The sequence below is a fragment of the Chrysemys picta genome, chromosome 7 (assembly GCF_011386835.1).
Source record: "Chrysemys picta bellii isolate R12L10 chromosome 7, ASM1138683v2, whole genome shotgun sequence".
Taxonomy (NCBI): Eukaryota; Metazoa; Chordata; order Testudines; family Emydidae; genus Chrysemys; species Chrysemys picta.
In genome coordinates, this window is record NC_088797.1 from 123,398,443 (window position 1) to 123,423,620 (window position 25,178).

Consider the following 25,178-nt stretch of genomic DNA (forward strand, 5'->3'; position numbering starts at 1 on the left):
TCCCAAAAGGTAAGGAAGGCGATTCAGATGGAGAATCTAGCTAAATGCTATCTGCGTGACATCATCAAAAAGGAATGCTGGGACTCCATGTCCATAAAAGGTCGTGCAATTAAGGTAACTTCTACTGTCACCTTATTTCATACTTTCCCCTGTAGTTTGGGACTCATAAAGGTATTGAGGCTAAGTATGCAGGAAGTTTACCACAATTTGGGCTTGCAGAGCATATGGGAAAGAACTTGCTGCTTCCCAAAACACATACAACTAGAGCTGGGTGACTATTTTCAGGTCAGCCAGAAAACCAAAAGATCAGGAAAAATACCCAGTTTGGTTTTGAAAATGTTTGGAATTTGTCAGCAAAGTCTGTTCTGAGCCAGCTTCAGATAACATGTATGCATACATTCCCGCTTTGAACCTTTAGCACAGTAGCTAGAGCACCTGGCCAGGATGTGGGAGACCCAGGTTTGAATCCCCATTCTGGAGCAGGAACTTGAACTCAAAGCTCTCTCCTGCCAGGTGAGTGGGTTATACTGGGATGGGTTGCTCTGAATCTCTCCTGTTGAACCTGTTCCACTTTCTATGAATGCTTAAATATTCATTGGGCCAAAGAAAGACGCCCTGAGAACAACTGTATAGTCTAGTGATTACGCATCTGTGAGGTAGGAGATGTGGAGTCAAATTGAATCTAGTTATACAGTTCTAATAATGTGCTAGAAAATAGTATTTCATCTATTCATATATAGAAACATTTACTTTTGCTCTTTGTTCTGTTTTTAATTTGTATTATGTGAATCGACTGTAATCTATTCACTCATTTTTTCTAAAGGTTGCTCTCAAAAAAATTTTCTCAGCCAAAATTATCAGGTACAATTTGCAAATAGTTTTGAGTCAATCAAAACTGCATTTTTCAGTAAATAACTATTAATGTGAAAAATTTTACCCAGCTCTACATACAAACCTTTCGATATCCCCCCCACCCCCCACTCCGAGTTTGGAGAACTGCGCAGCTCTGAGTTGGAGGAGCATTGGGTGTTGATTTGCAAACAAGCAACCCTGAAATTCCACTTTGTTACAGAATTCCTTTATGCAACTTGCTAGAACAAGGAGCTTCTGAAGTAGATTAGCATTTACCAAAGCTAACTGCTATTATATTTGTATTATTTGTTAAGTGCTGCTAGAAACACAAAGAAAGGCAACTCCCACCCCAGCTGAGCCTATAAATTAAATAGAAGACCAATGATTGGACAAATAAAAAGAAGATCTCAGACGATCCCAAAGATAGGGCAAACCTAAGCCTCAATCCTGCACTCTAATTCCAGTAAAACTCCCTGAGTAAGGAGCACAGGGTCAGGTTCTTGAGTGTAGTTGTTTTTTTTAATTTTGAAGACATTTAAATCAACTTTATTTTAACTTCTCAAGACCCTCCAATATTTTTTATTCCTTATGATTACTCCTCAATTTTATTCATAGCAATAAAGCCAAGTCACTGTAACTGTTTACCAACTTGTTGGAGAACAGCTGAACTAAATGGTGTTTTAACTGGGGAAATTTTATTCTAGCCTTTTTTTCTCATTTTACAAGTGCTTCCATGCAGCCTATAAGGTGACGAATTACCCAATGAAAGAACGTAGTAAAGAAGAGTTGGAAGCCTTGGAAAGGGTACTGCAGTTAAAGAAGATTGAGTCAGCTGATCTTAAGGTACAATCTCACTCCTCCAACTCCCCAAAAAAGTAGGAAAATATGTTAACTCTGGGCCTTCTTCAAGAACATCTTAGCTATGCTTAAACAGGTAGGCGTTTGTTTCTAAGCTCCATTACTAGCCCAAATAAAAGGCATTCTTTATTTTAGTACAAAAATATATTTCATTTTAAGCATTTCGTCTACATCCTAGAATTAGGGGGTTAATTGTAGAATTGTCCCTCTTGAACTGATTATTTTTAGGAATCCTATTAGCTATAAATGGAAGGACTAAGGGGTCTTTTCTACACAAATGATTCTGAGATAAGAATGTATACAGTTGATCAACCTGCTGTGTTTTTGGATATTCAGATTCGGAAGGAGATTGTTGAGTTTCAGTCTCAGGCTGTACCACCTAAGGAGGAAGGGGAGAAGGTGGAAGAAGAAGCTGTGACTGATGAGAGCACCTCCAATTCCCTGATCGGGAGCCTGAGTGCTCAGTTTGGGGGAGACACCTCCCTTTTGTACCACCAAATGGACCTGCACACCAGGGAGGAGAAGATTAATCAGATCATATTACTGCAGGTGACCTCTTCATACATTCGTGTTATTGCATTGATACTATCACATATACAGGTTCTCAGCCAATCAGAGTTGCTGTTAGAGTCTCTCTCAGCAATATACTTTTCTGCTGAATGAAAGTTTTCCTTTTCCTCCCAGCTCAGTACTCCACCCTTGTTTAAATCCCTAGATATCTCCGTTATTTAAGAACTCCTTACTAGATGCCTAAAAAGCCACAATCCCACAACTGAGGAAGAAAGCTTTGCTGGTTAAAAAAACCAATATGGTTTAGAGGGGAAGTGAAGGTAGCTATACAAAATTAAAATATAATATAAAGCAAATGGAAGAAAGGGGAAGTTGATAGAAATGAATATAAATTATATGCTAGGAATTGTAGAACATTGATATGGGGAAACAAAGGGACACAAGGAGAAATCTATGGCCAGCAGAGTTAAGGACAATGAGAAGGAGTTTTTTAAATATATTGGGAACAAAAAGATCCTGACAATGATATTGTTCCCTTACTAGATGGAAATAGTCGAATTATCAATAATAATGCAAAAAATATAGAAGTGTTCAATAAATATTTCTGTTCTGTATTTGGGGAAACACAGATTATATAGTCTCATCATATGGTGATAACACTCTTTCCATTCCACTAGTATCTCTCAGAAGCTACGAAAGTGAGGCATTGTAAGATCAGCAGGTCCAGATAATTTGCATCCGCGAGTTTTAAAAAAGCTGGCTGAGGAGCATGCTGGACCATTAATGATGCTTTTCAACCAGTCTTGGAGCACCAGGGAAGTTCAAGGAGACTGGAAGGAAGCTAGTGTGTGAGGTTTTTAAAAAGGATAAACAGGATGACTTGGGAAATTATAGGCCTGTCAACCTGACATCAATCCTGGGCAAGATAATGGAGTGGCTGATGTGGGACTCGATTAATAAGAAATTAAAGGCGGGTAATGTAATCAATGCAAATCAGCATGGATTTATAGATGACAGATTCTGTCAAACTTGCTTTTTTTTTAAATGAAATTACAAGTTTAGTTGATAAAGGCAATCGTATGCACGTAATATACTTAGATTTCTGTAAGGCGTTTGACTTGGTAGCACATGACATTTTGTTTAGAAAACTTTAGCTGATAGGTCTCAAAATGTAATTGTAAAGGGGAAATTATCAGATGTGTTTCTGGGGGAGCCCCACAGGGATCAGTTCTTGGCCCTATCCTAGTTCACATTTTTATCAATGACCTGGAAGAAAACATAAAATCTCTGATCAACTTTGCAGATGACACAAATCTTGGGGGAGTGGTAAATAATAGAGAGTCATGGGTCACTGATTCAGATTGATCTGGATCTCTTTGTAAACTGGGTGCAAGCAAACTGGGCATTTTAATACAGCTAAACATCCATGTATATACCTGTATAAGAACAAAGAATGCAGGCCATACTTATAGGATGCAGGACTCTATCCTGGGAAGTAGTGACACTGAAAAAGATTGGAAGGTTGTGGTGGATAATCAGCCGAACACGAGCTCCCAATGTGATGCTGTGGCCAAAAGAGCTAATGTGATCCTGGGATGCATAAACGGGAATCTCAAGTAGGAGTAGAGAAGTTATTTTATCTGTTTGTGGCACCGGGGCAACTGCTGTGTCCAGTTCTGGTGCCCTTAATTCAAGAAGGATGTTGATAAATTGGAGAGGATTCAGAGAAGAGTCATGACCCGACCCCCCTCAGTTCCTTCTCAACTATCCTCGGCCTGAGAGGAGCTCCCAGCAGTGTGATAGCTGATATCTTTATTTACTGTGTAGAATAGTTAGATTAATTGTTTGTTTACTAGTTATATTTACTTACCCTTTTTCTTCCTCTCTTATTTTTCTATACATTTTTTTTCATGTATTTCTTACCCTTACCATAATTCATGTTCACACTCAGGGCTGAACTGCCATAGTTCAAGCCATGCCTGGTTCACTGGGCTTCAAGTGCTGCCTTTCCTGCCAGGAAGCGATCCTGGTATCGGACGGTCCTTTTCTATGCGTGCGATGCTTAGGTGAGACACACATCCCACAAAAGTGTTCTCACTGCAGCAACTTAAAGGCTTGCCAGGAAGGACAGAGACCTGCATCTAAAATGTATCCTTATGGCAAAGTCTCTGCACCCGGCATCTGATCCCAGCCAGCAGATCCCCTCTGGACAGCATTCTCCGGAGGCTTCACCCTCCTCTCAGAGGAAGGCTCATTCCTCACAAAAAGTAACAAGGAAAAGAGCAGCAACTTCTCCTTCTAAAGAGCCACCGAAAAAGAAGCAGTCTCTGGCTCATTCCTTATCCTGGAGGATGGAGGCCTACTCTACACCTCAGAAAACTCAACAGATTTGTAAAGGTCCAGCGGTTCCAGATGGTCACAGTAGCAACAATAATACCAGCACTGGAACAGGGAGACTGGTTTTCGGCCCTCGACCTCCAAGACGCCTATTTACATGTTACCATACACCCCGCTCACAAGAGGTTTCTCAGGTTTACTCTGAGAAGCTTATTTCCCTGCTGCCACTAGTCTGGCAATAGCGTGTCTCTCTCTCTCTCTCTCTCTCTCTCCCTGCTTGTCTCTGCCCAGAGGAGGGGTTTTTAAAGGCCTCAGGCAGCCCTTAATTGGATTTAGGTGTCCCTAATTGATCTGAGGTAACCCCTTCTCAGCTTGTAGGAAAAAGGGCCTTTAACATTCTAGGGCTAACATATCGGCCTTCCAGAACCCTTTTGCAGCTGTACTGCCTGGCTTTGTCACAATACAGACAACATTGCCTGCAAGTTTTATATAAACCAACAGGGAGGGGTGCATTCACACTCCCTATGCACCGAAGCTATGGAACTATTGTTTATCCGGCACAATGTCAGAATCTCAGCCTCGACTTTCCAGGTCATCAAAATACTACTGCAGATACACTGAGCAGAGAATTTTCCTGGGATCATGAATGGGAACTAAACAATGTGGTCCTACAGAACATATTCTTCAAACACTGGGGTCACCCATCCATCGACCTTGTCACAACATCCCAGAACTACAAATGCCCACAATTCTGCTTGAGAGCAGGTTTGGGGCCCCAATCCCTGAGTGATGCCTTCCTCCTCAACACCCCTGTGATACGTATTCCCCCGATCCCTCTGTTATCGAGGGTTATACACAAAATATGTACCAATAAGGCCAAAGTCATATTGATAGCCCCAATGTGGCCCAGACAGACTTGGTACTTGTACCTATTGCAGATGATGGTATGCACACCACACACCCTTCCACCTCTGCCAGACCTTCTCTCACAGGATGCCGGACAGGTTCACCACCCATACCTGGAGAGACTTCATCTCAGAGCATGGCTCCTATATGGTTCCATCATGATGAACTAGCATGTTCGGAACAAGTTAAAGACATATTACTAAACAGTAGAAGGACAACCATGCACAATATTTACCTTCACAAATGGAAGAGGTTCTACATATGGTGCCAGAACAAACAAATTAGTGCCATTTCTGCACCCCTACCCTTGGTATTGGACTATATTTTAAGACTAAAGACATCTGGACACTCCATTAGCTCGATCAAGATACATCTCACGGGCTATTCATGTTTTCACCACAAGTTCAACAGGATATTGATATTTGCCCATCTGATCACAAACATTTCCTTGCGGGTATCAAGAATTCACTGCTCTACAGCCAAAATGCTTCTGAAATAAATGTAGTCAAACTTTACTAATTCTGGGTCACTGAGAACGAAAATGATGCTTAAAATTGTTGATTGGCTCTAGTTTTCAAGATATGCTATTGGGTCAGTATATACGACCCTTGACTTGGGAATGGCGGAGGATAAGTGAGTTATAAGGGAAGGGATCTCAATTTAAACCAGAAATGACTAAAATACATCTTTGACTGGATCTATGAATAAATCTATGACTGGGTTTGGACAGTACTTGCTTTTTAGGCAAAACAATGAATGATGCAATCTGAAGCTGGTATTGCGCCATACATGATATGAATTGCATCATGTTATTCCTAGAAGTCATGGATGATGCAATCATAACGAAGCTTACATCACTCTGCTGAACAAATTGCCCTATATCAGCTCTAGAAATCATACAGTGTCGTGCTCTCTTATTTGTCAGTGTTTGATTTTGCAAAGGGACACATTTCTGTTTAGCCAAAGTGAGCAGAGATGCCTCGTACTTGTGTGAACAGTGCAGATAACTTCTGCTATGTTTGTGGTGAAGTGACTTTTGCATCACAAAAGTGCAGTATAACCACTATGGTTAAGAAAGCCTATCACCTTTATTTTGGCTGCAAAATTGGAGATCAGGACAAGAGGTGGGCCCCACACATATGCTGCAACACTTCTGCAACAAATCTTCGCCAGTGGTTGAACAGGAAAAGGAAATCTATGCCTTTTGCAGTGCCAATGATTTGGAGAGAGAGCCAACAGATTATACCAGCAATTGTTACTTCTGCATGGTGCCTCCAGTTGGGAAAGGTGTGTCAAAGAAGAAAAAGTGGACTGTGCATTATCCAAACATTCCATCAGCTATACGCCCAGTACCCCACGGAGAAGGACTGCCGGTTCCTGATGCACCAGAATCATTCTCACTTGAGTCAGACGAGGAAGAGGAAAAGGATGAAACTTCTGGTCCTGAACCATCAATGTCACAGGACCCACATTTTCTCCCATCCTCCTCCTCTGAACCACACCTCATAACACAAGGTGAACTGAATGACCTTGTCAGGGATTTGGAACTACCCAAGAGTAAGGCAGAGCTGTTGGGCTCCAGACTACAGCAGTGGAATCTCCTGGCAGGTGATGTTAGGGTTTCCATGTTCCGTGACCGTCAAAAGGATCTTGTTCCATTCTTCTTCATGGAAGGTGATCTTGTAGCCTGCAACAACATCGATGGTGTGATGGCAGCCCTCAACATCGTTCACAATCCAGATGAGTGGAGACTGTTCATTGATTCATCGAAGACAAGTCTTAAAGCTGTTTTACTGCATAATGGCAATGTTTTGCCATCAATTCCAGTTGTCATGCAGTCCATATGAAGGAAACCTATGACAACATGAAACAACTTTTGAGGTGCATAAACTATGACCAACATCAGTGGCAGCTTTGTGGCGATTTAAAGGTTGATGCTCTCTTGCTTGGTCTGCAGACTGGATACACAAAGTACTGCTGTTTTCTCTGCGAATGGGATAGTCGTGCAAGAGATTCCCACTACATCAAGAAAGATTGGCCACTCCGACAGTCATTGGAGCCTGGGAGGAAAAGTGTTCAGCATTCACCACTTGTTGAATCAAGGAAGATTTTGTTACCACCCTTACACATCAAGCTGGGTCTGATGAAGAACTTTGTCAAGGCCATTGACAAAACACAAGCAGCTTTCAAGTACCTCCGTGGAAAATTTCCAAGGTTAAGTGAAGCTAAGATAAAGGAAGGTGTCTTTGTTGATCCTCAGATTCGTGAACTTCTTCGAGATGATGCATTTAACCATGCACTGCGTGGCAAGGAAAAGACGGCCTGGAAAGCCTTCCAGTTAGTGGCAATAAATTTTCTCGGAAACAACAAGGCAGACAACTACAGGTTGTTGGTGGAAAACCTCCTCAAGGCATACAAAAGCCTTGGTTGCAACATGTCACTAAAGATACATTTTTTGCACTGTCATCTAGATTTTTTTCCACCGAACTGCAGAGCAGTGAGCGACAAGCACGGCGAGCGATTTCACCAGGACATTGCAACAATGGAGAAACGCTATCAGAGCAAATGGAGCCCATCAATGCTTGCAGACTATTGCTGGACAGTGACAAGAGATGCTCCATTTAATGAATACACGAGACAAGCCAAGAAGCGCCAAGTAGACACTGAATAGGACTAAACTATGTATATAATAGTTTTTTGCCTTTTGTTTCATAATAAATTTTATTTATATAACCCTTTTGCTGATTTTTAAAGTGTTACATAAACAGGACAGGTGAAATATTATCATGAAAAGCAACCATAAACACATGAAAAGACCTAGGTTTACAATTTATGATTAAAACTCTACTATCTACACAATATATATAGACATAAAATGTAAAAACTTAAATATCTTAGAAACAATAGCCAATCAGTTGTTTTAATTGTCATATTTGAATTCAGCACATCAAAATACATAATAAATAGCACATTTTATCTCTGAAGCAGATGACTTCTCAAAAATTGTAGACCAGTGGAATTTGACCCTGAAGTGTGTGTACCTACTCCACCTTTGGACTTGAACTTAGCGTTCTGCTGCCTCACCGGACCCCCATTCAAACCTTTAGCAACATGCTCTCTGATGCATCTACTGATGAAGGTGGTGTTCTTAGTGGCTATCACATCAGCCCACCCAGTGGGCGAATTAGAGGCCCTCATGGCACACCCACCTTACACCATCTTTTTCAAGGACAAGGTCACACTAAGACCCCACCCAAAATTTCTACCTAAAGTGTCTTCCTCCTTCTACATAAAATCAACCAGTCCATCTTCCCTCATTCTTCTCCAAACCACATGGAAACGCGCAGGACTCAGTACTACATACTCTAGACATTGGGTGCGCACTAACATTCTACCTCGACAGAACTAAGCTTTTCCGAAAATCTCCGAGGCTTTCCATTTCCATGTTCTAAAGGCTCCACTATCTCTACACAGAGACTATCTAAATGGATCTCTGGGTGCATCCACCTCTGTAATCAACAAAAGAATCTGCAATCCCCATCAGAGATCAGAACTCACTCTACCAGATCACTTTCAACCTCAGTGACCTTTCTAAACAACGTACCAATCATAGACACATTTAAAGCGGCCACTTGGGCTTCCGCACACGTTGGCGTAGTGTTTTGTAATCGACCAGAGTTCAAGATCGGATGCATTCCTAGGTCTTATAGTGTTATCATCGCTTACACAAGCAACTCTGTAGCCCCTTCCATCCAATGTGGGGCTCTGCTTGATAGTCACCTGAAGTGGAGCACCCACAGGGATGTTCCTCCAAGAAGAAGAGAAGGTTACTCACCTTGTTCAGTAACTGAAGTTCTTCAAGATGGATGTCCATGTCCCTGTGAGTGCTCCACTACCTCCCCTCCTCCTCTCTACTTTGGAGTTCAATTTCCAGACTCTACAGTAGAAAAGGAACCAAGGCGGGTTGGTTAGCGCACGCTAGATAGGCACCGACAGCAGTGTGAGATGGGGAGTAATAGAATATCAGGGTTGGAAGGGACCTCAGGGTCATCTAGTCCAACCCCCTGCTCAAAGCAGGACCAATCCCCAGACAGATTTTTACCCCAGTTCCCTAAATGGCCCCCTCAAGGATTGAACTCACAACCCTGGGTTTAGCAGGTCAATGCTCAAACCACTGAGCGTGTGCGACCCGGACAGACACTGCTGCTGAAATTCTCCGATCAAAGGCACAGGGACGCACCAACACCTGAAGTGGAGCACCCACAGAGACCCCCATCTCAAAGAACCTCAGTTACTGCACAGGGTGAGTAACCTTCTCTTTCTGCTGAATTGTATCTCATCTGCCACACAGCTATATTACTGATTATGCCAGAAATAGGTTAGACAATCATGAACAAAAATATTTATCGTTACACACAAATTGTATGTGGCTAGTTATCTTGAAACATGTATTTTGAATAGCCTAATTCAACCACTGATTATGTTTCATTCTAGCATAATAGGCATAATAAGAAAGATGCATATTTTTCTTCTTAATAATCCAGTTCTCTTCATTGAGATAAATTATATAGACTGAAGAAAGACTTTATCCACTTAGAATACAGGCTTTTAAAAATCATTATTTGGCCTCTGCTTTGTTTCACACACTTGAAACACTTACTAATTTCATTGGTACTTTATGTGCATAAATATGTACTATATAATGCAGTTCCATTCAGAAGCAATTTTAAGTTTGCAGACTACAGCACTCAAAAGCAGGAAATAAAATTAAGATTGCCCACACAACCTAAACTCTGCTGCCTTGTGTATATGTCTTGTCTTATAGTCTCTAATCATGTATTCACAGGTTAGAAACCAATGTTTGCCTAATTTTTTTAATCTATTTTTAACAGTGTTATTTACAACAGCAGCTTTGCCAGATGGTATGACGTATCAGAAAAGGCATGGAATAGTTCTAAGAAATCAGAAGAAATAAACGTTAGCTCCGCCTGCCATTTTCCCCATCTCAGTTAGCATTCACATGCTTAATAAAACTAGAATTTTGCATGTAGGGCTATTATGAAGGAGGTGTGGTAGTTTACACACACAGGCACACACAGGCACACTTGGTTTTCTGTCTTCTGACTTGTTGGTGAGTGGTGTCCAGTCAAGAAGGATGTGACCCTTTCAGTGTTGCCATTTCCTTGTGTGGTATTTCAGGACATCATTTACAAAGTGAAAACTGCCTTTAATAAGGAGTTTGACACCGTTGCTCGACAGAAGGAGCAGGAGATTGCACGTGTAAAGGAAAGGAACCTGAGGATCCAAGAAATCGTAGAACAGCTCGAACTCCAGGAGGTGGTCTGGGAGCCAGCTCTGACAGATGATGAGATACCAGAGCACGCTCTCACTGTCCAGGATTCAGAGGTATCTGAAAAATAAATCATTCCCTTTTATCCACTTGTGCAAACTTAGTTCTCTGGTTCTCCATCATTTCAAGCCATTATGTCAGTATAAAGAAAGTAGCCATAAAACTGATGTGTCCATGTACACATTCACCCTTTTTTGTACTCTGCATTACCTTGGATGTTCCAGGTTTTGGTGGAAGATTCTGAATAATTCTGTCTATAGAGTGGAAAGAAATTTGTAAAAAATCTCTGTAAAAAAGTTAAATTTTGTGCTTGTGAAGATGCTAGACTAACATCTCTGGAAAACAAAGCCTTCTGTTTATCCATAGAACATGTACAGCATGGCATGGACAGTAGACTCAAACAGTTACCGTTACCGGACAACATGCCCCAACCCTGACCTGGAGGGCCCACCTCTGTGGCAGAGAGAGCATGGTTTAGTTTCTCTGTTCATCTCTGAGTCCCATACAGTAGTTACCAGTAAGGGTGTTAATTGTGAAGTGGATACCTAGCCACTAGAAACCAGACTGAGATCACTACTTTGTTTCATATATGTCATTGAACAGACATCAGATGGTAACAATTTTGTTGCTGCAAACCTATGATGGATTGTGATGGGACTTAGAGTGAAAGTCTCTTATGTTGTTTCACACATTTGTTTTTTCAATGTGATGTCTTCATAGGCAATCATCTGCCTTCAGTACAGTGTCTGAATATATCCCAAATCGGCAGTTTTTGCAGATGCTAGTATCTGTCACTTTGGTGTCAAAGCATAGGTAGCATAGTACCTCTAAATTCAATTAGCAAGTTATGAATCATCACAGAATTCCTGGCGCGCACTACTCTATTCATCTGATCTACACTTTTTCTCTCTGTCTTCTCTCCCAAAATGAGATTTGGTTGCAGGATCCTCTTTCATTTCAGGTTCGTGCATTCCTCTACATCATGTTAGTCCTGGAAACCCACATGACATCACCTTGTTTTGTGTGACATACACACTAGTGGTGGTATTTTTGCCAAATGTAGAATGTACTCAGAGTCCATGGGTTCTAGATCTAGAACAGAACTTGAGCCTTTTAATGTTTGACTTAAGTGTTGCACTATAACTGGAGGCAGAGTAATACAAAACGGTGAAGGTGAGGACACAGGGTGCTTGAATCTACAGCAGATAAAGGAGTCAGTGATGGGATACAAGGAAGGGAGTAATGTTAGTAGTGTGGTTTTAGATTAGTTAGATGAGGGAGATGTTCCAGTCCACTCCATTCCAAGACACCTCTACCTCGATATAACGCTGTCCTCGGGAGCCAAAAAATCTTACCGCATTGTAGGTGAAACCGCGTTATATCGAACTTGCTTTAATCCACCGGAGTGCACAGCCCCATCCACCCGGAGCACTGCTTTACCGCGTTATATCCAAATTCGTGTTATATCGGGTTGCGTTATATGGGGTAGAGGTGTACCACAAAACCCAGATGCATAACATACAAAACACAATCTACAGGAGAAAAAATGGAAAGAGCTTATGTTTTATTAGTGTAGAGCATGGCTTTTGGACTATGCACAAAGAAATCTGTACTGTATATTCACAAGAAAGTGAACATTTTGAGGAGTATTACTTAGAGCAGCGATACAAAGAAATAAGCATGCTAGCCCATATTATTATGTTTTTCTAAAAATTCATTGTCAGTTCTGTGAAAGAATCTACCCAGAGGAAAACCTGAGCTGATTCTCTTTGTCTTCACAGATTAAAGTTGAAAAATACCTTACCCCACAGCAGAGAGCAAAAGCGGAGATGATGGCTAAGATTGAAATGGAAAGACGTCTTGCTGCTCTGGTACTTTTGTTGAAGCAGTATTTTACTTGCTAAATATTCCATTATCTTCCATTTTGTTTAATAATGTTAATTTTGTATCGGTACATTCCACTCACTTAGCATTAGGGAATTATTGCAATTATAGTTAAATATATTACAGTCCAGTTACTTCACCACCCTTTACTATCAGAACTAAATAGAGACCATAGAATCATAAAATATCAGGGTTGGAAGGGACCTCAGGAGGTCATCTAGTCCAACCCCCTGCTCAAAGCAGGACCAGTCCCCAACTAAATCAGATCTTATGGAGGAAGGAAGGGTTTAAGTTAGGGGTGCTATTTAAAAAAATATTTAGTGTTGGTGAAAGGTGTCAGCTTGACAGATTTTAAGACTGGATAGTGTTCTAAAAGATATGCTCTAGCTCAATCAAAAGTTATGGGCTTGATGCAGAAATTTTTGGGTGAGGTTTTTTGGCCTGCGTTTTGCAGGATTCAGACTAGATGATCACAATAGTCCCCTCTGGCTTTAAAAAGGATGTATCTGCGCCAGCCTTGAAGAAATATCTGGCCACAGAATAGGTCTAACATAGGCAGTGATAACGGAACTTCACTCACACTAACCTGCCAACACCTTGACCACCTAATAAGAGTAAGTAGGTCATGCCTGTGCACCCATTGACAAAACAGTTCCTAACCTTTCTGTAACTCTTGTTCTTCGAGATGTATTGCTCATGTCCATTCCACATTAGGTGTGTGCACACCGCGTGCATAGTTGCCGGAGTAGTATCTGTTGGGCTGGCTCTAATACCCTCAAGTGCTGTGCGCTCATGCGCCAGTATAAGGGGCCCAGCCAGCCCCACACCTTCTCAGTTCCTCCTTGCCAGCTAACTCCAACTGAGGGGAAGGAGGATGGGTCGTGGAATGGACATTTGCAACACATCTCAAAGAGAAATGATGGAAAGGTCAGTAGCCGTTTTTTCTTCTTCTAGTGCTTGCTCGTGTCTGTTCCATGTTAAGTGACTCCCAAGTGGTACCCAAGGAGGTAGGTTCAGAGTTCATGGACATGTGGTTTGCAACACTGCCCTACCAAATCTAGCATCATCTGTAGCCTGCTGGGTGATGGCATGGTGGGAGGAGAAGGTATGTACTGATGACCAGGTCGCTACCCTGAAAATGTCCTAGATTAGGACCTAGGCCAGCAACTCCGCTGATGAAGCCTGAGCTCTCGTCAAATGAGCAGTCAAGATGGCAGGTGATGAGACATCCACCTCCTCATAGCACATGCAAATGCAGGAAGTGATCCAGGATGAAATTCTCTGGGCTGAAACTAATAGGCCTTTCATCCTGTCTGCTACTGCCACAAAATGCTGCGTGGATTTACGGAATGGCATGGTCCTTTCTATGTAGAAGGCCAGATGTGAAGATGCTCCTCCTCCACGTTCTTATGCAGTTCTGGGAAGAAAACTGGCAGAAAAATAGCCTGATTACTATGAAATTGCAAAACCACCTTCGGGAGGAATGCGGAGTGGGGGCAAATTTGTACCTTGTCCTTAAAGAACACCGTATACAGGGGTTCGGATGTAAGGGCCCTGATCTCTGAGACCCTCCTGGCTGAGGTAATCGCTACCAGGAAGCCGGCCTTCCATGATTGATATGACAAAAGGCATGATGGCAGCAACTCAAAGGGAGGGGTCATGAGCCTTGACAGGACCAGGTTTAGGTCCCACGGGGGAATGAGTTCATGAATTTGAGGGTAAAGTCTCTCTGAGCCCTTGAGGAAGTGTATGGACATTTCATGAAAAGACTGACCTACCATCCACCAGAGGGTGGAAGGTGGAAATGGCTGCTAGGTGTACCTTAATCGACGAAGTGGCTAGGCCCTGTTGTTTCAGATGAAGCAGATATTCCAGCATGGACTGGAGAGGTGACCTAGCGGGTGAGAGGCCTCGTTGGGATGACCACATGGAAAAACGCTTCCACTTGGCAAGGTAAGTCATTCTAGCATAGGGGTCAGCAACCTACGGCACGCGTGCCAATTTTTCGTGGCACGGGCTGAGCCGCTCAGCCCCCCGCCGCTCTGGAGTTCCCGATGCCGGCTCCTGCCAGTCGGGGTCCCACCGCTGGTCCCACTCAGCACCCTTTGCCGGCCTGGGTGAAGGAACCCCAGGCTGGCAGCGGGCGGAGACCTCAGCTGGCAGGAGCTGGGGGCAGAAACCCCAGATTGGCGGCGGGCTGAGCCAGTCACTGCTCTGGGGTTCTGGCTGCTGGCCCCTTGCCAGCAGGGGTCTCTACCGCGCAGCTCCACTCACCTTGCTTCCGGTTGGAGGCGCTCTTGCAGACAGGGTCCAGGCCTCCAGCCCTGCTCAGGCCTACCAGCCACCTACTCCACTCACCTCAGCTGCCAATCTTGGTTTCCAGCCCTTGCTCAGCCTGCTTTCCGGCCTGGAGTCCCAGCAGGCCACCCTGGGCTCTGCTCCTGGCCTTGGATCAGTCCTCTTCAGCCTCCGCGCTGTGGCCTACTGTCCCCAGCCTGGGACAGTGAGGGTTGCACACCAGGCAAGAGGGGATGCAGCTCAGCACCCCCATCTTAAAATTGCTTATCTTAGACCACACTACGTTTGACCTTGTGCCTGCCTTCTATCGCCATTTTTTTTTCCCACTGAGAGTTGAAGGGAACATTTGACAAAATGGCAGCTCCTAAGAAAGCAAAACTAGATGTCCGATCATTTCAGCCTGCTTGGACAGACGCATTTGGATTTATTGAAAAGAAGGACCGTGCTATTTGTGCTTTCTGTTATGAAAGTGTTGTTTGTCGCACATCAAGTGTTTGACGACATTTTGAAATGAAGCACGAGAAAATCTTTCTTGACAAAGCAGACAAGACTGAATCAATCAAAAAGGCAGTAGCAGCCTATGAGAAGCAAAGCAGAGTTTTTAAAAGCTTAAGTGTAAGTAAAAATCAAGCTACAGAAGGAAGTGAATTGCAAAAAACGGAAAGCCATTTACAGATGGGGAATATATAAAAGAAGTTTTTCTCAGCAGTTCGGAGATTTTGTTCAATGATTTGCCAAATAAAGATACAATCACATCTAGAATAAAAGAACTGCCTGTCTCTGCCAGGACAGTTCAGAGACGCATAAGTGAAATGGCAGAAAACATTTAGGAAAAGCAGACGACTGCATTGAAAGACACAGCACTGTTTAGTGTTGCAGTTGATGAGAGCGTGGATATAAACGACGTTCCACGTTTGGCAATTGTTGCAAGATATTGTGCTTCCGATGAAATCCAAGAGGAACTTTGTTGCCTAAAACCCCTGCATGGCACAACAAAGGGGGGAAGATATACTGGAAAGTTTTGTAAACCATTTTGAAGAACGAAGAGTTGACATCAGAAAAATATTTTGTGTGACAACAGATGGTGCTCCTGCCATGGTCGGAAAACAGAAGGGATTTGTAAAGTTACTTGAAGATCAAATTGGCCATCCGACAGTCAAATTTCACTGTATCGTCCATCAAGAAAACCTGTGTGCAAAAATTTCTAATTCAGAGCTTAATAATGTGATGGATACAGTGGTGCGAATTGTGAATTTCCTTGTTGCTCGATCTGCTTTGACTCACAGACAATTTCAAGCACTGCTAGAAGAGATGGACAGTGCTTATAATGACATCCCACTTCACAGCAACATTCGGTGGCTAAGTCGTGGCAAGGTTTTGGTGCGCTTTGTAAACTGTTTTGAGGCAATCAAGGCCTTTTTGTCGGAAAAAGAACAAAACTACCCCGAACTGGATGATGACAAATGGCTGTGTAAGCTCATGTTTCTAACGGATATTACTGCTCACCTAAACGAACTCAACCTTTGTCTCCAGGGTGCAGGGCAAACAGTTCTGGATCTTTATGAAGCCTGGAAAGCATTTGTTGTGAAACTAGCAGTTTTTTCCAGGGATATTCAAACTTCTACTTTCCGCTACTTCCAACACATAAAAGAGCTATCGACACGTTGCACTGTCAGTGTCCATGAGATTGGAAGGTACATGCAAGAACTGGAATCAGAATTTTCTGACAGATTTCAAGATTTCCAGCGATTTGGCCCAATGCTTTCTTTTCTAATTAAACCTGAAAAGTTCAACGAAAGCGACTTGGATTTGTCTGTATTTCAGTGGATGGGTGTTGAAGATTTTGAAATGCAACTTATTCAGCTAAAAAGCTCAGAATTGTGGACATCAAAGTTTGTGGATCTGCGGAGCGCACTTGAAGCTACCGAGAGAGATCCTGGGGCCTCTATTCTGACCGTGCCAGTGAAATTTAACTGTTTGAAGAAAATTGCATTTGCAATGCTTTCAGCATTTGGATCCACATACCTGTGTGAACAGGTATTTTCACACATGAAATCTGTCCTCTGTCCCTCTCGGACCCAGTTAACAACTGATCACTCAGAAGCCTGTGTGCAGCTTAAAGTATCCAAATACGTGCCAGACTTTGGAAAACTCAGCAAGGAGAAGCAAGGACAAGGATCACACTAAACTGATAAGATCTGCATTTTAATTTAATTTTAAATAAAGCTTCTGAAACATTTTGAAAACCTTGTTTACTTTACATATAACAGTAGTTTGGTTATGTATTATAGACTTATAGAGAGACCTTCTAAAAAGCGTTAAAATGTATTACCGGCACGCGAAGCCTTAAATTAGAGTGTATAATGAAGACTCGGCACACCACTTCTGAAAGGTTGCCGACTCCTGTTCTAGTAGATGGTTTCCTACTACCTAGCAATACCTGGTGGACATGCTCCGACCAGCCAGCTCAACTATGGAGCTTCCACATGGTCAGGTGGAGGGCCTTGAGGTTCGGGTGGAGCAATCGGCCGTGATCTTGTGAGATCAGGTCTGGGAGGGGAGGACATGGCAATGGGGTCACTACTGACATGTCCAATCATGTGCTGAACCGGGGCTGGTGTGGCCACGCTGGGGCTATGAGAGTAACCTTTGCTCTGTCCCGCTTGACTTTGAGTAAGACTTTATGCATGAGAGGAATGGGAGGAAATGCACAGAACAGATGCTTTGTCCAAGGAGGCAGGAAGGCATCTGTGAGTGAGCCTGGGCTGCACCCAGACAGAGAGCAAAACTGTTGTCTCTTTCTGTTTTGCTTGATTGTGAACATGTCTATGAGGGGTGTCCCTCACGAATGGAAAATGATCCTGGCTATATCAGGGCAAAGGAACCTCTCGTGGTGAGAGGAGAAAGATCTGCTGAGGTGATTTTCCAGATTGTTCTGGGCTCCCAGAAGGTGAGACGCTTCAAGCTGGATTGAGTGCTTCACACAGAATTCTCACAAGCGAATAACCTCTTAACAGAGTGGGGAAGAGCGTGCACCTCCCTGCCTGGTGTTGTAAAACATGGCTGCCGTGTTGTCCATAAGAACTTGCACAATCGTGCCTGCAATCTGGGATAAAAACACCTGGCGTGCTAGGCAGACCACTCTGAGCTCTCTGACATTTATGTGCCAGGAGAGCTCCTCCTGGGACCACAGACCTTGAGTCCTGAGGTGCTCAAGGTGAGCCCCTCAACCTAGCTCGGATGCATTCGAGATTCGGGATACTGAGTTTTGGAGACTGATGAAGGGAATGCCCAAGCCTACCGACCAGGGATCCCTTCACCAGTCGAGGGAGGCGAGGACTGGGGCAGGAACTGTAAGCACCAAGTCCAAATGGTGATGGATCAGCGAGTATATCGAGGACAGCCAAGCTAGAAGGGGTCTGAGGTGTGGTCTCGCATGCTGCACCATGTATGTGCATGTGGCCATGTGACCTAAAAGCTTGAGGCAGAAATGAGCTGTCGTGACGGGGTGGGCCTTGACCTGCTATATCAGAGATGACATTGTCTGGAAGCGAGCCTCTGGGAGGAAGGCTCTGCCCCAGTGGAATCGAGCACTGCACCAATAAACTCTATCCTCTGGATGGGAACAAGAGGTGACTTCTGCTCATTTATCAATAGCCCCAGGGCTCAGAAGGTAGCTTGGATCAGGCAGAAGCTGGCTCTCACATAGGCCTTGGACCAGCACTTGATCAGCCAGTCATCGAAGAAAGGGCAGATACGTACCCCTCACCTCTGAGGAAGCCTCCACCACTGCCATGCATTTTGTGAAAACCTGAGGGGCTGCTGACAGGCCGAAGCGGAGGACGATGAATTAGTAGTGGGTCAGATTCACAATGAACCTGAGGAACCTTCTGTGGCCCTGAAAAATGAAGATGTGGAAATAGGCATCTTTCAAGTCGAGGGAAGAGTACCAGTCCCCTGGATCCAGGCAGGGAATAATGGAGACCAGGGAGACCATGCGGAACTTCAGTTTCTTTAGATAATTGTTGAAGCAATGCAGGTCTAGGATGGGTCAGAGACCCCCTTTGGCCTTCAGGATTAGAAAATAATGGGAGAAAACCCTTTCCCTCTCAAGTTCTGAGGCACCTCCTCCATGACCCCTAGGAGAGCTTGCACCTCCTGGACTAGAAGTTGCTCATGAGGAGGGTCCCTGAAGAGGGACAGGGATGGTGGGAGGGTGGAAGAAAACTGAAGGGTGTAACCTTCCTCCACTAAAAAAACAAGAGTACTTGTGGCACCTTAGAGACCAACAAATTTATTAGAGCATAAGCTTTCGTGGACTACAGCCCACTTCTTCGGATGCATATAGAATGGAACATATATTGAGGAGATATATATACACACATACAGAGAGCATGAACAGGTGGGAGTTGTCATCATGTGCCAGCAATGCCCCTCTGCCATGTACATTGGCCAAACCGGACAGTCTCTACGCAAAAGAATTAATGGACACAAATCTGACATCAGGAATCATAATACTCAAAAACCAGTGGGAGAACACTTTAACCTGTCTGGTCATTCAGTGACAGACCTGCGGGTGGCTATTTTACAACAGAAAAACTTCAAAAACAGACTCCAACGAGAGACTGCTGAGCTGGAATTGATATGCTAGACACAATCAACAAAGGATTGAATAAGGACTGGGAATGGCTGAGCCATTACAAACATTGAATCTATCTCCCCTTGTAAGTATTCTCACACTTCTTATCAACCTGTCTGTACTGGGCTAGCTTGATTATCACTTCAAAAGGTTTTTTTCTCTTACTTAATTGGCCTCTCAGAGTTGGTAAGACAACTCCCACCTGTTCATGCTCTCTGTATGTGTGTATATATATCTCCTCAATATATGTTCCATTCTATATGCATCCGAAGAAGTGGGCTGTAGTCCACGAAAGCTTATGCTCTAATAAATTTGTTAGTCTCTAAGGTGCCACAAGTACTCCTGTTTTTTTTGCGGATACAGACTAACACGGCTGCTACTCTGAAACCTTCCTCCACTATACTCAGCACCCAATGGTCCAAGATAATGAGGGACCATGCTGGGCTGAAGTAGGAGAATCAGTGTGAAAACAAAGGGGAGGCAGGATCTGGTATGTGAAGTGACATAACGCCCTCGGGCGCCCCTTCAGAAGTTGTGCTTGGAGTCTCCTGGATATCTGTGAGGGCCCAGTAGAGAGGCTGAAGCGGATGAGGGCGGTTGCCTGTGTTTATAATCCCTGCTTCATTTCTTAAACAGGGTCCTGACGTGGTGGCGGAGACGAGAAGCTGACTGGTTGCTGAGGTCTGAAGTGCTTCCTCAAAGGTGTTGGAGCACAAAGGCACAAAATCTTGAGGGTGGCCCTAGAGTCCTTCAGGCCGTGGAGCTTTGTGTCTGTCTGTTCAGAGAGCAGGGAAGTTACCTCAAACGGGAGGTCCTGAATGGACAGCTGAATGTCCGGTGGTAGATCCAAGGATTAGAGTCAAGAGCACCTTCGCATGACTACCGCCGATGCCATAGTTCTGCCAGCCATGTCAGCTGTGTTTAGGGCCACCTGGACGGGAGGGCTGGCTATAAAGCCCTCTCTTCCTCCAGAAGACCGCAGAAGTCCTGTCTGGACTCCTGGGGCAGTGAATCCTTGAATTTTGACAGGGAGTCCCAGACATTATAGTTGTACCTTCCTAGCATTGTCTGCAGGTTGGAAATGCAGAGTTGTAACCCCCCAGTAGGATAAATCTTTCTACCAAACAGGTCCAGCTTCTTTGAATCCTTCGCCTTGGGGGCTGCACCCTGCAGCCGTTGCCTGTCTCTGTTGTTGGCTGCTACAACCACAAGAGATCCATGAAGGGGAAGGGAATATAGGTACCCATACCCTTTGGCAGCAACAAAGTACTTTTTCTCTGCTCTTTTTGAAGTGGGGGGCAGAGAGGGTGGGGTCTGCCATTGGTTTCTGACTGGACCCATAACAGTCTTGTTGAGGAGTAGGGCCACTGCGGCCAAGATGTCTCAGGCTCTGGAAGGGTTCTTTAAGCACCTCCACTTCCAGCCTTAGGTTCAGAGCCACCCTTTACAATAGCTCTTGGTGAGCTCTGAAGATGCCCTGAGGCGTCAAGCCGCTCAACCCCAACTGCTTCATTTGGGGGGAAAGAGGCCTGCACTGGTGGGGGCCTTCCCCCTCTTCTTCTGCACTGACCACATCATGTAGTCCAAGTCCTGAATATTGGTACTGGGCTCGGTACCAAAGTCTGGGTCGGGTGCTGGTCAGTGTGACAGAGGAGCCCTTCTCTCAGACACCACTGAGTATGGGCATCTGAAAAGCAGACCCGGTACTGAGGGGAAAACCCCATAGATTCCAAAAAGGCCATTGAACCTGCATAGCCCACTGTCCACTGGGCCAAGCGCCAGGAGGGACGCCTTCACCAGGATCTGTTGGATGCCACTGAGGAAAAAAATCTCCAGCGACTGTGCACGCCTGACATGGAATGGAAATGAGCAAACAATCTAAGAAGAATATCCCTTCTGAGAAAACTAGGGTGCCCATTGTAGTGATAGTTGCTTGATAAATGGGCATCTGTCCACCAAAAAATCAGACTGAGATTGCTAATGTATTTCACATAGGTCAGCATTTCATTCACTGGCGACATATCACAGATTCTCATTGGCACCGTAGAGGTGAAAGGCTTATGCCACCCAAGTACCCTGTTCTGTAGCATTTTAATTTCATTTTATCTTTTCCAGAACAGTGCACGACAACGTGCCCTTTCTGACATGATGGGTGGAGTCCTAGAAGTCAAAAAGGAAGACATCTTGAAGATAGTGAGTTGTTTCTCTCATTTGATTTAAAGTAACAGTTGTTGTGATTAGAACTGAATAAAATTCACCATTTTTGAATTCTAACTGGAATTCCAAGTATTTTAAAAGGAGAGAAATGGTGAAAATTTGCCTTAAGCACCACTCCTGAGAAAATGTTTTGTCATAAGAATAGTGTTGAAAGGGAAACCTTTGATCTTTTTGTATAAATATGAATTTTCACTAGCAGTGCAAATATTTCTAAAGGAGTTAAGCAATGGAACAAGATAACCCAAGAGGTTGTGGAACTCTTATAATTGGAGCTATTCCAGGCAAGACTACACCTTGCTAACAGGGATGATTTAGGGACATTGAATCAGTCCTTCCACTGTACAGGAGAATGGATGGGAAGATCAATCCACTATCAAATCAGATGATTCTAGGAGACCCAGATTAAGCAGTGACCATAGGAATTTAGTGTGTCGGCTTCATTTGCTTCAGAGGTGACGTGCTAGTGCTGTAGAGTGAGTAGCAAGTATAGATACCTGACTTGGTATTACTTCTTTAATGGCTATTTCCTAAACGGGTTTTGGCCTTGATCTTAGGAGAGGCTGCTTCGCTCTACCTTCTACAGCAAAGGAAGCCTGATGCAATGATAGAGGGAGAAAACATCTGCTGTCAAAGTAAAATGGTGCTCTAGAGTGAAAAGGCAAAAGAGACCCAAGTACTCTGTCCAAAGCTGATGTGTTTTCAGGAAATGAAAGTTCATCTTGGCTTAGGAGTTAATTAAGGGATTTGTAATGGAAAAACTGATCTTTTAGCAATAATAGTAGTACTGAGCTTGCCGTAAAATTTCACTTGTATTTTATTGTATTTTTATTTTTGAGAGAGAATGGAAGCAAAAATGGCCATGTTACTCACACCATAACCATTGGTGCTGCTAGGAGGTGTAGTTAGTGCTCCGTCCCATGCAGATGCTGCAGGTTCAACACTGGTGTTACTCCAGGAAGTCAAGGAACATAAAATAGGGCCAAATCAGAGAAGCAGAGATATACAATCTTTGGGCCCAAGGCTTGTGTAGTTCTTCCAGCTGCTACTAAGATGAAGCTCAGAATAAACTTTGGGAGGTTTATTACTGGTGCTGTAGGTTCTTTTCCTAGGTGATCTTTAATGGAGAATTGATGTTGCTCATGAATTGTATGGCTGTTTTGATATCTTCAGGAGATTCCCCCACCTCCTTTTGTTTCTAAACCTGATGCCCTTTGGAATGAAGAAGAAAAGAAAGTATTCAAGGAATATGAGAAAAAAGTTAAGGAGCTGAATGAAGAAAGGGAAAAATACAGAAAGGTAAAATAAAATGAGACGGGGTGATTTTGTTCAGGGTCCTTAAACACAGTTTCTTATTTTTCTCAGGATTTATTGATATGACCTCTTGGTTTCTTAAGGGAGGAAAACCCAGATTTATTTTAATAAAAATGCCAATAAGTGTTAAAAATTAACAAAGTTACCTGTGGCATTGTAGAAGCCCCAACTTGAAGCAGAAAAGACGAGGTTTACCTGTGATAACTAGCACATTCCAAGTCTGATTAAACTGCTTTATTGCTTTCCATCACAAATGTACAAATATTTCCAGAAAGATGTTTGGAATTCCATTAACAGAGCTGCAGGGCATGTGGATATCAGATGCACAGAATTTCACAATTTTTATTCTTCAAAGAGGAATTTGGGCAGCAGAACAGTCAGCTTTGCCACACCCTCATTCCAAATGTGTCATTTGTTGGGTCCTTTTGGCTGAAAGATCCTTTCTTTTTCTACTATCTTATAACATTGTCTCTGATACTTTTTACTCAAATACAACTTGTATGTGGTGGTGGAAATAAAGGGCTTGATCCTATGAAGCGCTGCACACTCCAATACCCATCATGTCTGGTTTATAATGGAGATATCCTATCCTATCTCCTAGAACTGGAAGGGTCATCAAGTCCAGCCCCCTGCCTTCACTAGCAGGACCAAGTACTGATTTTGCCCTAGGTGGCCCCCTCAAGGATTGAACTCACAACCCTGGGTTTAGCAGGCCAATGCTCAAACCACTGAGCTATCCCTCCCCCAGATTTAAACAAATCTGGGCTCCTTCTGTCTGTAATACTATCAACAATGTAATGACTCCCCAGGATTTAGCTGAATTTGATGGTTTAAAATAGAACCTAGCTAATTCTGAAACAGCTTTCTCAGCTCAGTAGTGCTAACTGGAATAAAAACTAATCTTTGGGTTATATTTTCAAGTGCCTAAGTGATATAGGCTCCTGAGTCCCATTTTTAGGCTCCTCGGTTTCATTGTAAGTCAATGGTCAAAGGTATTTTACGTAATCTCTTTTTAAACAATGAAATAAAAAACCTATAGCCACACACTTTAAAGTTTTGATTTAAATGACTAGGTTTGGGTCTGATTCTCAGCTCCCATTAACTTCAGCAGGAGTAGAAGGAACTCGGCACCTCACAAGACGGTCCCTATATTGTCAGACCAGCATGTCTAAAATTTGTTTTTTTGTAAACTTTGGATTTCCACCTGAGCAGAAGATAGTCAAGCTGGCATTCATGGCTTTTGAAGGGGAATGGTCTAATGATGTACATAAATGAGCCATTGTCAATTTTTATTGTCTGTTTTCTAGATATGTCATCACTGTATTATATTATTTATTTATTTACTTTATTTATTTGTATTGTGGTAGAACCTAGGAGCACCAGTCACGGACCAGAGTGGCACTGTACAAACATGGAACACAAAGACGGTCCCTACCCAAGTGCTCACTAGCTGGGCATCTCTCCACCCCTCACACATTTGAAAGCATGCACGTTCTTTTAGCTTTAATACTCCTCCTTCCCTTTCCCCCCCAGACACTAGAAACTGAATTGAAGAAACTTCAAACCTCCATTCAGGAAACAACACAAAATTTTGATGACACCGTAAGCAAGCTCTTTGAGCGGAAAGTTAAATCAGAGATGGTCATATACCAGGTAAGGCAGAGATCTTGGATTTCTTATCTCCATCTCCAAGCCGCAAGAATGTTGATCTTTCTCCTTACAATCTTCCCACAGGAGGAACTCAAAATAAACAATCTCCTTTACTCTTTGCTGTTGGATGAAGAGCTGAGCACAAGAGAAGCTGGACTGAATCACTTCCTTGACAAGAAGCGGAAGGAGAAGGTGAGTCCAGTACTTGGACTGTAAGACTCCAACCATTTTCATATGGAACCTGCTCTTTACAAATAAAAATGTTGCCCAAGCTGCTACAAATAATTTCCCCCATGATTTACACAGCCCTTGATCTATTTTTTTTTTATAAGGGTGGCAGAAGACTCCTGTAATAAAGACACATCT

The 25,178-nt window shown here is 43.3% G+C and overlaps 1 protein-coding gene across 1 annotated transcript in view; it reads left to right on the plus strand.

Annotated features, from left to right (window-relative positions):
• CFAP43 (cilia and flagella associated protein 43) overlaps positions 1-25,178 on the plus strand; it is an 87,978-nt gene that overhangs the window by 47,693 nt on the left and 15,107 nt on the right. Inside the window, exons 22-30 of the mRNA XM_065552541.1 lie at positions 10-114; positions 1,579-1,695; positions 2,047-2,259; positions 10,663-10,869; positions 12,595-12,684; positions 21,750-21,827; positions 23,022-23,147; positions 24,696-24,815; positions 24,897-25,004. Coding sequence (XP_065408613.1) covers positions 10-114; positions 1,579-1,695; positions 2,047-2,259; positions 10,663-10,869; positions 12,595-12,684; positions 21,750-21,827; positions 23,022-23,147; positions 24,696-24,815; positions 24,897-25,004 — 1,164 coding nt within the window. The remainder of the gene's footprint in view (positions 1-9; positions 115-1,578; positions 1,696-2,046; positions 2,260-10,662; positions 10,870-12,594; positions 12,685-21,749; positions 21,828-23,021; positions 23,148-24,695; positions 24,816-24,896; positions 25,005-25,178) is intronic.